Source organism: Hyperolius riggenbachi, chromosome 3 (genome assembly GCF_040937935.1).
Source record: "Hyperolius riggenbachi isolate aHypRig1 chromosome 3, aHypRig1.pri, whole genome shotgun sequence".
In the NCBI taxonomy this organism is placed as follows: Eukaryota; Metazoa; Chordata; class Amphibia; order Anura; family Hyperoliidae; genus Hyperolius; species Hyperolius riggenbachi.
Window position 1 is genome coordinate 489,513,410 of NC_090648.1, and position 12,296 is coordinate 489,525,705.

Here is a 12,296-nt window from a genome sequence, read left to right on the forward strand (position 1 = left end):
AATTTACTGCTTATGTGATTCTGGAATGGAAACAAATTCAATTTAGGATCTAAGCTGTTTTTCCCGATCGCGGTGAAATACGCGGGGTTGGCTGTGAAATAAAACACTGCGCCGGGTTATTGCTTCCGTAATTTAATTACGCCAGCGGGATTTTGGCCATGGAACATGGAGCTCTGTAACAGAACCTGGGATTGTTTTGATCGATTCAACCTGCGTGGTTTTGTACAAGATTCGGATCGAGGACTTGATGCATCACTGATGATGGTGGCCGAAAAATCGGACTCATTTGCTAACAGGAGGAACAGGAAATCTACTCCTGACTCTCCCTACACAAGTTCCTGCCTTGGGCTCTATTCATAAAACATTTGCGGTAAAAAGAATCTGGGAGAGAAACACCGCATCTGTATTTTAGACTTTTGTGTGCTAATTCATAAAAAAGTTTACACTTGCAATAAATGGTCGGGGAATTCCTGACCTAAACTGGCGGTGCTGGCTGAGTTGATACATTGGGCTCGATTCACAAAGCGGTGCTAACCTAGTTAGCACGCCTAAAGGCTTAGGGCCTGCTAACTAGGGTGCTAAGTAGTTAGCACCCACAAAGCTTTAAGAAATTGTTTGCAAAGTTATGCGCACCAAACTTTACGCGCGTAAACCATTATGCTTACATAAAGGTTTACGCGCATAAAGTTTTGCACGCATAACTTTGCATGCGATGCGGTTAGCGCGCGAAAAGCTCTTTTAGGCGTGCTAAGGGGCTCTTCACAGGCGTGCTAACAGTTAGCACTGCTTTGTGAATCAAGCCCATTTTCTCTTTGCAAAGACAGAGTTACTATAATGGAGGCAGCCCCAACTTCCCTTTAGATGTGCATTTAAAAAAAAAAAAAAAAACTGCCTCTCCTTGCCCTGAATCTTCTCTGAGGGCTGGTGCACACCAAAACCCGCTAGCAGATCCGCAAAACGCTAGCAGATTTTTAAACGCTTTTTTTTATTTTTATGAGGCGTTTTGCTAGCGTTTTGCGGATTGCTGCTGCGGTTTTCAGTATAGTAGATTTCATATATTGTTACAGTAAAGCTGTTACTGAACAGCTTCTGTAACAAAAACGCCTGCAAAACCGCTCTGAACAGGCGTTTTTCAGAGCGGTTTGCGTTTTTCCTATACTTAACATTGGGGCAGAAACGCATCCGAAATCCAAAAAATGCCTCACCCAGGCATTTTTCGTTTCTGCAAAACGCCTGCCGCTCTGGTGTGCACCACCCCATTGAGATACATTGACCAAGCAGATCCGCAGCCGCAAGCGGATCTGAAAACGCGGAAAAAGCCGCTCGGTGTGCACCAGCCCTGAATCTGTCTATTTAGGTACGTACACACATGCGACATTGATCGTTTGTTGTGAACGACGAACGAACTTTTAATTGACGAAAGAACGACCTAAGTAAAGTTAGTTTTTAAAGGTGTGTAACGATCTGATTGTTAGAACGAACGTTACATCACGTAAAGCAACTATTGCCCTTGCGCATAAAACTGAAAAGTTCCATGGAGAAATAGTGAAATGCGCATGTCAAGCCTAGTACGAACGACCGTTTCCAACGATGTACTACTTTTGCAAACGATCGTCCTTGGAAAAAATACGCCAAGATAGATCGTTCGTTTTTAACGATCTAGCTCGTCCGTCGTTAGACTTCATGGTCGTTGGCTGCTTTTTTTAAAACAATCGTCGTTTTAAATGATCGGGGAATGATCGTTTCAAACTACTATAGTCGCATGTGTGTACGCACCTTTAGGGCCCGATTCCACTATCGCGAATCTGCATGCGTTTCCTGCATGCAGATTCGCACAGCCAATACAAGTGGATGGGCCTGTTTCCACTTGTCAGTTTTCCTGAGCGTTTTTCTGTGCAGGATTTTTCTGCACGGCAGAGCCCTCAGAATTCGCCTGCGTGTGGAATGCATGCGAATCGCTGCTAATGTATTTAATAGGGAAATCGCCTGCGGCTTTGGTATGCGAATTTTCATGCAAATTCTCATGGAAATCAATGGAAATGCACACCGGCACTGCCATGGTTAAATTCGCATACAGCATCATTCATGCGAATTTTCATGCGAATTCACACGAAAATTCGCATACACCCGCATGCGAAATTTGCATCCGCGTGCAAATTTTAACAGCAGCGATTCGCACCGCACAAGTGGAAACGGGCCCTTAGTCTTTCTAAACAATATATTTAATTGCCGCAGCTTAGAAGAACTTCAAGAAATGTTACAGATGCAGGCTTTCTGATGTGACATATATCTGAAAACAGGTACCCAAGAGGTTAAAAAACACAGCCTGGGTATTCCGGAAAGCCTTTTTTGTTCTGTTCTCACTGCTGCTGCCTGGGAGGTCTGTCTCTCCATTAGCTTGCCTGTTATCCGCTGGCTTATCTCCTTTTCTAAACAGCCAGTATTCTCCATCCCAATTCCGCCTGCTCTAATCTTTATGAATTGACATGTAGCGACAGGTGTTGTGATAATCACCGCATAAGGCGGTAATTTCCCACACTGCTCAGGAATGTCAGCTTTTCATGCGGAAACAACTTTTATGATTTGACACTTTGCTAAATGGTCGGTAAAGTCAGCTGTTTTGAGCATTACCACATGCGGGAGTGCTTTATGAATAGAGGCCCTTGTGTCAGCTACCCCATGATGTCCCTACTGACTGCACACTGCACATCTCTGCTTCCTGTGAGAGTTCTACTCAAACTTCTGTGATTTGTAGATATAATTGGCTTCAAATCACAGAAGGAAGTTTGGTAGAGGAAAGAAACAGTCTGTATTTTACCGAACGCTGCATTTTTTAATTTTTAGAGCAATTTCTCATTATATTACCAACCTCGAGGAGTGTTCAGTAGAAGGTGTAAACTGATTGGTATTAATGCGGAGAGTGTTTGAAAAAAGTTAGTCAAATGGTCGGTAGTTAAGTGGCAATCATAGGATTTTTAGTATTGTGTTGGTTACTTTTCTGCTTGAGACACAGTAAAGCAGTGAACTGTGGGTAGGAGGATATTAGCAGCATATGACCCAGGTCTGGTGCTGTCGGTTGAGCAGGCAGACCTGTGTAGGAAGAAGGATTGTGTATATAGATAGATAGATAGATAGATAGATATACAGTATATATATCACCAAGGCAGAAGTCTAGGGTTCCACTTGCTGGTGAGGACACCATACTGCTAGCCTAGAAATGGTTCTGATTATTATCTAATTATTATTATGATTATTTATATAGCACCGACATCTTCTGCAGCGATGTGCAGAGTATATTGTCTTGTCACTTTAACTGTCCTCAGAGGGGGTCACAATCTAATCCCTACCATAGTAATATGAATGTATCGTGTAGTATATGTATCGTAGTTTAGGGAAGCCAATTAACTTATCTGTATGTTTTTGGGATGTGGGAGGAAACCCAAGTGCCCGGAGGAAACCCACGCAGACACAGGGAAACCATACATATTCCGTGCAGATAGTGAGTGCCCTGGCTGGGATTCGAACTGGGGACCCACACAAATGTCCTCCCAGCTATGTGTAGCGCTGAGTGACAGAACCTGTTTTTATCCTTAAAGTGAACCAGAGACGAAGCACCCTTGTGTATTTTACCATAGAAATCAGTGGGAACATTAGAGAAAACATTTACCATGCTCTCTGTTCCATCCTCACTGCTAAAAGTGTCTGTTATCTAGCTGAGATAAGAATCCCGGACTGAGCATTGAGTCTGGCTTTGCTATAATGACTCAGCTATAATGATTCCTGAGCAAAGCCAGCAGGGGGCAGGCTTGGACTTGAAGACAGCAAAGAACACAGTCTCAGCTATAATTATTCTGTAGCAAAGCCAGACCGACTGCTTAGTCGGGATTCTTATCTTAGAGGTGATAACAGGCTAATTAAACAGAGAACAATGTAACAAAGAGCAGATTAGGTGTTTACTGTCATGTTCCCACTGATTTATAAGGTAAAATACAAGAGGTTGCTTCATCTCTGGTTCTCTTTAACTAGCTGATGTCAAATGAATCGCATTTGAAGTACCTGGTTAGAAGTCAAGAGAATGGTGATTTCCTCCACCACAGACTTCAATTGCTATAGGCTGAAGTCTTTCCATAGAGATCAGTCTGTGCTCCTCCCCTTTGTACTCTGAACAGCAGAATGATACACTCACTCCTCACAGAGTCTGCCGCTAAGGCTGGTTTCACAGTGGGACGTTACAGGCGCACGTTAGAGCAGCCTGTAACGCAGCCCACCGCACAGCAATGAAAAATCAATGGGCTGTTCACAGTGCCCACGTTGCGTTACACAGTAACGCTGCGCCATAAGTGAACGTACTGCATGCAGTACTTTGTAAGCGGCAGAGCCGCGTTAGACTGCTTGCACATGCTCAGTAACATTGGGGAGGAGCGGAGAGCGGCCAGGCACATGGCTAATTAATATTCACTGCACTCAGTGACGTGCAATGTGTTAACTTCCTGGAGCGGCCACTCTGTGCGGCGATTGGCCAGGCGGGACCACGTGATGCCGCATGCGTCCAAGAGTGCGCAGCGCATCACAGCATCACGGACGCCAGAGTGAGCTGCACAACGCGGCTCACTCTGAAGTCCAAAGCAGGGAGCACCAGGCGTTGTGTTAGGGGCACGTTATGCGACCTTAACGCCCCCTCTAACGCAACGTCCTGGTGTGAAACTAGCCTAAGGGCCTGTTTCCACTACACGCAGACTGAATGCAGATTGGATGCAGAAAAACTGACTCCAATGAATGCCTATGGGCCTGTTTCCACTAAACGCGATTTTTCTGATGCAGATTTTCCCATAGGCATTCATTGGAGTCAGTTTTTCAGCATCCAATCTGCGTGTAGTGGAAACAGGCCCTAACTCCCTCATCTCAGTTGCTTCAGCTCATGCAATCCAATTTTAAGACAGGATCTTTAGCAGGATTTTAATCAGTCCCTGTGTTGGGGTAGGGACGGATTAAGGTGAAGTAGAATGCTGGGCAAGGTAGTCGTTTTAGCTTCCAGCTGTCTTCCTTGAAAAGATGGGATAGGGACAGGGGCCTAGAGAGGATGTCAACCAGTCCCATGGACACCCACTAGGCCCTAGGCACTCGCCTAGATTGCCTTGCGGTGGTCTTTTCCATTCTTTACAATCAGAATTTGCAGAGATCTTATTGCAGTAGTATCTGTTTGATAAGCCGCATAGCCTCAGCCATATTATTAGAGCAAAAGAAACTAATTGAAATGCCTGAATTACTATTCTATAGCTGGACCAGACGGTACAGGAACTGCGGAGGAAAAATTATACATGTTTATCCAACGATTTATTGACCGAACTCATCATGTAATTATTAACCATTAACCGGCTACAATAACACACGACCTTCTCACACTAGTTAATTGTAAGCAGCCGTATCTGGCGCCCGGGACGCTCTCCTGCGCCTAATGACCAGGCAAGATTAGCGAGCATGTCGTGCCAGTATACATGAGCTGGCTAATTCACTTCTATAATTGTGGCCATTACCATTTCTCACTACAGCGAGCAAGTGATGTCCTCTTGTGAAATCACAGATTTAAAGTGATCTGAAAGTCAGCATTACTACTTTGCTCTAAAAGACTCCTCACAGCTTGAAAGCTACTATCCCAGAATTCCTCACAACTTGAAAGCTACTATCCCAGAATTGTGTTTTAGCAGAACATCAGTGAAATGGTTACACAAAAGCACGTTGTCCTGCTATTCAGCTTCAATCTGCATCCAAACTGGAGATAACAGTATCTTTACACACATTGTAACAACATTGGAAAGTAAACAAGCACAGTGTAACAAGTGAAAAGGATCTCTCTGTGCTTCAGACAACCCACACAGAGTTCAGAATAGCTCATTAGAAGATGTTAATATATAATAAAAAGCAGTTTGAATAAAATGTAGTGACAGCATTTAGGGCACAATAAACTACACTTTGGAAATCTGTAATTTGTAAACAGACAATATTACTTGTGCACAAAAGCAAATATGATAACCGTATGAGTAATAAAAAGTAGGAAAACACATTTTTATTGAATGTTGTGTCGGAGTTTCAAACCACTTTAAATCTGTACACAATCAGGAGATTTTTACTGCCCGAAACGACCATCCGTCGTCATTTCAGGTGAGAGGCTTGTGTGAGTACAGCTGCGTCCCCCCTACTGAACCCCCCCTTCTTCTTCACAGTAGCCCTGAACTGTTCAATAGCTTTAACAGATAAGGCTACGTTTCCACTACAAACAAGCAAATCGCATGTACATTTTCAGATGCAAAATTTGCATGCAAATTAAAAAAGCATATGTATGTATGTGACTTTTACATGCGAGTTCACAATACTTATTTGGGTGTGATTTTTACAAAGAAGGAAGTAGTATTAGTAGTAGTAGTAGTAGTAGTAGTAGTAGTAGTAGTGGTAGTGATCACGTATACGAAAACACGAAAATCGCATTGCACACGATTTTTCTGCATACTACAGCTGAGAAACAGTAACATGGTTGTCCATGGGAAATCAAAGCTGTGCAAATTTGTGCGATGAAAAAATGCACAAATTTGCCCATAGTGGAAACCGCTACATCTAGCGATTTGGCGGCCCAATTGACCGATGGCTTCGATTCTGTATCAAATCAAGAGAAATTGAGTGTGCTTGAGTATGCAACAATAATTTGACCGATGTCAGAGTGAATCGTGTCGATTTATCGATCGAGCAGGATGGAAGATATCGGACGGAATCTGCTACTGTTCACAGTTTCCATCGACAAAGAATCGATTTTTGGATTCAGAGCATGGAGGTACAACATTGTTCAGATTGATTGCTGAAGGAGGATTGCATAGGATCTCGCTTGGAGTGTGTGGATTACTAGTCGATCAACTTTCGAACAACCACACTGCAGTTTATAGGCCAATAAAGACGATTGCTTAACCGTGTGAGGCAGGATCATGCGCAGTACGGGGTGGCCGTCTTCGGGAGCACTCGGGCTCTCAAAGATTGCCAAAGCCTGTCACAGCGGCGGAAGTGAGCAGTCTCCAAACCCTAACGGGGTAGTCAGCGCAAGGAATGGCGGGACGAGGAAAGGAACGGGAAGGCTCTATATATAGGACCCGGAGCCTCCCCTCTCCTTAACACTTCAGCCTTCAGTCGTGTTTCACTTTATGCATCCGAGCAATGTTCACCTCCCATTTATTAGCCTATAACTTTATCACTACTTAGCACAATGAACTGATCTATAGCTTGTTTTTTCCGTCACCAATTAGGCTTTCTTTGGGTGGTAGATTTTGCTAAGAGCTACTTTACTGTAAATGCATTTTAACAGGAAGAATAAGAAATAAACTGGAAAAATTCATTATTTCTCAGTTTTCGGTCATTATAGTTTTAAAATCATACATGCCTCCATAATTAAAACCCACATATTGTATTTGCCTAATAGTGCCGGGTATTACACCATTTAAATTATGTCCCTATCACAATGTCTGGCGACAATATTTTATTTGCAAATAAAAGTGCATTTTTTCCGTTTTGCATCCATCACTATTTACAAGCTTATAATAATAAAAAAAAAATAGAAATATTTAATCTTTACATGGATATTTAAAAAGTTTAGACCCTTCGGGAAATATTTACTTTTTTTATTTTATTGTAATTTTTTTTTGTTTTGTTTAAATTAAACATTTTATTTGGGTCTTTTTGAGAGGGGGGGAGGTGTAAATAGTAATTTTTTTAATGTAAATATGTGTTTATTTTTTTATTTTATTTTTTAAATGTAGATGTAGTTTTACTATTTGGCCAAGATGGCAATGATGAGTTTGTTTACATAACGTAACATGTACGCTTAGAGGAATGTAGGGGGACGTAAGAGGCAGAAAGAGCGAGGCTTCAGAGAGAAGATCAGGCACCATGTCCCAATTAATTGATTCCCTGGCTAACGAACCGCGGTCCGGGAGCGCACATGCGGCCTTTTGGACGTATGTTATACAGCCAAAAGGCCAAAGTAGTTAAAGAGGCTCAGAGACGAATAATACTAAAGCTCTGATACTTACTTTCTCCCGCCCCATAAACACGTCTAAGTCCCACGCCGTCAGCCCACAGTCTGCCGGTCAGCCGCGGTGGGCCCCGGTAACAGGCTCAGTGACGTCATTCCGGGTCTACTGCGCATGCGCGGGAGGTCTGCGCATACGCAGTAGACCATGACTGACATTACTGAGCCTGGTAACGGAGCTCACTGCGGCTGAACGGCAGACCACGAGAGGACGGCGTGGGACTTAGACATGTTTATGGGGCGGGAGGAAGCCCCGGGTAAGTATCAGAGCTTTAGTATTGTTAGTCTCTGAGTCTTTTTAAGGACAACTATCAAAGTTAACTATAATTCTAAATGCCACATATATTTCCAGTTCATCTTTTCATGTTTTATGTGAAAAAAATGACATTTACAGAGAACAGTTCTCACTGTGGGCATTACTATGGAGGACTGTGCCCAGCACATGCAGCATACAGAAACAATCTTCACTGGCTGTAATACTGTGAGTAAAATGTGTTCAAAATGAAAGAAAGCAGAAATATAGCTCCAAATGTGTGTAAATAATCATCAGCTGAAGCTCTGTGTATTCCTCTCTCTATCTCTGCCATGCAGTGTAAAGTAAACAGTTTACAGCCAGATTACAGTTCAGCTCTGCCTCCCAGACTGGAACCCAGTCTTTAAAGCTAATGGGTACCGTTTTAAAAACAAAAAAGTCAGATACTCACCTAAGGAGAGGGAAGGCTCGGTCCTAATGAGCCTTCCCTCTCCACTCCCGGTGCCCGGTCCCGCGCAGGATCTCCCGTAGCAGTATTCGACCAGTTCGGTCAAATACTGCCACTTCAGCCGCCGAAGGGAGGTTTCGGAAGTCTTCGGGAGCATTCGGGCTCCCGAAGACGGGCTGCTCAATACTACGCATGCGCGAGTGCCCTCTATGATGCACTCGCGCAAGTCTATGACGCACTCGCGCGTGCGTAGTATGGAGCGACCCGTCTTAGGGAGCCCGAGTGCTCCCGAAGACTTCCGAAGTCCCCGCGGCGGGGGATTTGAACAGAGGATCCACCGGGCACCCGGAGAGGGAAGACTCATTAGGACGGAGCCATGAGCCTTCCCTCTCCCTTAGGTGAGTATCTGACTTTTTTGTTTTTAAAACAGTACCCATTCACTTTAACCTGCTGAGCGGTCTGGACGAGCTCAGCTCGTCCAACACCGCCAGAGGCTGCCGCTCAGGCCCTGCTGGGCCGATTTCCACCAAATAAAATGCAGCACACGCAGCCGGCACTTTGCCAGCCGCGTGTGCTGCCTGATCGCCGCTGCAGCGCGGCGATCCGCCGCGTGCAGCGGCGAAAGAGGGTCCCCCCAGCCGCTCGAGCCCAGCGTAGCCGGAACAAACAGTTCCGGCCAGCGCTAAGGGCTGGATCGGAGGCGGCTGACGTCAGGACGTCGGCTGACGTCCATGACGTCACTCCGCTCGTCGCCATGGCGACAAGGGAAGCGAAGCACGGAGGGCCGCTCATTGCGGCCTTACGTGTTATTCCTTGCCGCCGGAGGCGATCGGAAGATCGCCTCCGGAGCGCCCTCTAGTGGGCTTTCATGCAGCCAACTTTCAGTTGGCTGCATGAAATAGTTTTTTTTTAATTTAAAAAAAACCCTCCCGCAGCCACCCTGGCGATTTAATCAGAACGCCAGGGTGGTTAAGCACAGCAGAGCCCACAATTCACCAAAGAAGTTTGCCATCACCACTGTGATTACTCCTGGCGATTTGTGCGGGTTAGTTGAGATTGCTGGTTAGTTGAGTTCTGGATAACCGGGACTCTACTGTGGTTCATATGTTCGCTAGTCAGGGGTACAGATGGGCCAATCAAATCAACTTCCTGTCAACTGGCTCAGTTCCAAACTACATACAATTAGCATTGAATCTGCATACTCGCTAAAATTATTAGCATCTTATTGGCAAATGCCATCTCTAATAATGGATAAAGATGATCTCAGATGACATTATCTCCTCTCTGTACAGTTTATTGGGGAACGTGTAGGGGCAGGTTGGCATTCCTGGGGAGGGCGGGACCTGATGAGATCCTCTCCTTTCCTAAGCCCACCTGTAGCAGTCACATGACCTCTCACGCTTACTTCTCATATGCCACAATTCCATCTCTGTGTACGGTTTCAGGGGAATGCGGGGAAGTGGGGGGCGGTGCCATTCCTGGGGAGGGCGGGACCTGATGAGATCCTCTCTTTCCCTGGGCCCACTTGTACAGTCACATGACTGCTCACGCTTACTTCTCATACGCCACAATTCCCTTTCTGTGTACGGTTTCAGGGGAATGTGGGGGAGTGGGGGGCGGTGCCATTCCTGGGGAGGGCGGGACCTGATGAGACCCTCTCCTTCCCTGGGCCCACCGGTAGCAGTCACATGACTGCTCACGCTTACTTCTCATACGCCACAATTCCCTCTCTGTGTACGGTTTCAGAGGAATGTGGGGGAGTGGGGGGCGGTGCCATTCCTGGGGAGGGCGGGACCTGATGAGGCCCTCTCCTTTCCTGGACCCCCCTGTAGCAGTCACATGACCTCTCACACTTACTTCTCGTACTCCACATTCTTCATCTTGAAGCAGTAGTTTTCCAGGACACGGCGTAGTTCATGCTTTTGAATCTGTCCGTTTTGATTGTAATCAAATAATCGACAAGATCGGACAATGTTTTTAAGGTTCTTTGATATCTGGTAAAAAAGAAAAGGATGGTTACTAGTGCACACCGGAACTCCTGTTAGGCAGAATAAGGAACGCAAAGTTATGACATCTTGGGTTTGATTGATTCAGTAAACTGCGCTAATAAATCAGTGCAGCTTAATGTGAAGGAGCGGCTGGTAAGGCATGCCTTACATAGCAGCGCGCGTTGCTCTAAGTAATCCATAGAGTCGAAGGAGGGATCTGCATACCGACTTGTACAACAATGCAATTTATTGTTCCTGCACACACTTGAACAACATCTGACCATCTCAGCCATGTAAGTTTTGTTTGCCTATGCCTTCATAAAGGGGAGGGGATAGGTCCGAAACGAACGTCGGATGAGACGTTCAGATGTTGTACATTTGTGTGCAGGAACAATAAATTGCATTGTTCCACAAGTTTGTGTGTGGATCCCTCCTTTAACTCTTCAGCCGATAATCAGGTGCGTGGATGGCAGCCGGCGACCCCCAACCTGTGAGCAATCCGCCGGGCGGATCTACCCACCCCCAGTGATTCCGATTCCCCGCGGATCCCATTGTTTGCACCGCTCACCCGCCATGTGACATCATGCATGTGGCGCTCATTGTACCTCTGTGCCCCACCCCCCCCCCCCGTGCTTAGCTACACAGCTGACATGAGTGCAGCGATGTTGCCGGAGCAGCAATGTCACCAAAGGGGATCAGGTACGATACCAGACGGATGACATTTGTCACACGTGTGTACGCACCTCACCTCTGTAGTTATTCTTATATGCTGTAGATAGGGAGGGGAGGAGCACATACAGGCAATATGTAGCTCCCCCCCCTCCTGCTGCCTCCCCTGCCAGCATAATCATTCTAGCCTGCAGGCGCTGTGTATGCCAGCCAGGGAAGGAGAAAGACAGAGAGAGTCGCTATGTTTGTGTAAGGCATTCTGTGTGTGTATATACATAATAATAATGGCAGTATTTGTATAGCGCCTTTCTCCTGTCGGACTCAAAGCGCTTGCGAGGCAGCCACTAGAGCGCACTCAGTAGGCAGTAGCAGTGTTAGGGAGTCTTGCCCAATGAACTCCTTACTGAATTACTGGCTTACTGAACAGGCAGAGCCGAGATTCGAACCCAGGTCTCCCATGTCAGAGGCAGAGCCCTTAACCAGTACACCATCCAGCCACCATAAGCTTGATGTCGTAAGCTAGTGATTTAAGAATTGCTGTAAATCGTCAAACGCTTCTGCAAGTTAGCACCAAGCTTTAGAGTCATTTTGGACAAATAACTAACGATCTGCAATAATCCTTCCCAACTCATCATCAAAGATTCAGCGTAATGGAGAAGCCATTCTGTTGAGGAGCGTCTGACCTCACATGGGGGATTTCAGACATGACCTACAGACCACAAAACAGACAGTAGACAAATCCATCCGATCAGTCCATACATCTCGACACGTATTTAACTCACCACGCACCCGTTTCATTCAGGATCTCTTGGAGTATTTTACGGACGACTAACTTGTCCTTTGACTGACTTTGAAAGTCTGCGGCAATCT

At 45.6% G+C, this 12,296-nt stretch overlaps 1 protein-coding gene across 2 annotated transcripts in view; it reads right to left on the reverse strand.

Moving 5' to 3' along the window:
* EFCAB6 (EF-hand calcium binding domain 6) overlaps positions 1-12,296 on the reverse strand; it is a 198,912-nt gene that overhangs the window by 135,068 nt on the left and 51,548 nt on the right. For both annotated transcript variants that reach the window (XM_068278177.1, XM_068278176.1), the window contains exon 6: positions 10,627-10,763. In XM_068278177.1, the coding sequence (XP_068134278.1) occupies positions 10,627-10,763 (137 nt within the window). The remainder of the gene's footprint in view (positions 1-10,626; positions 10,764-12,296) is intronic.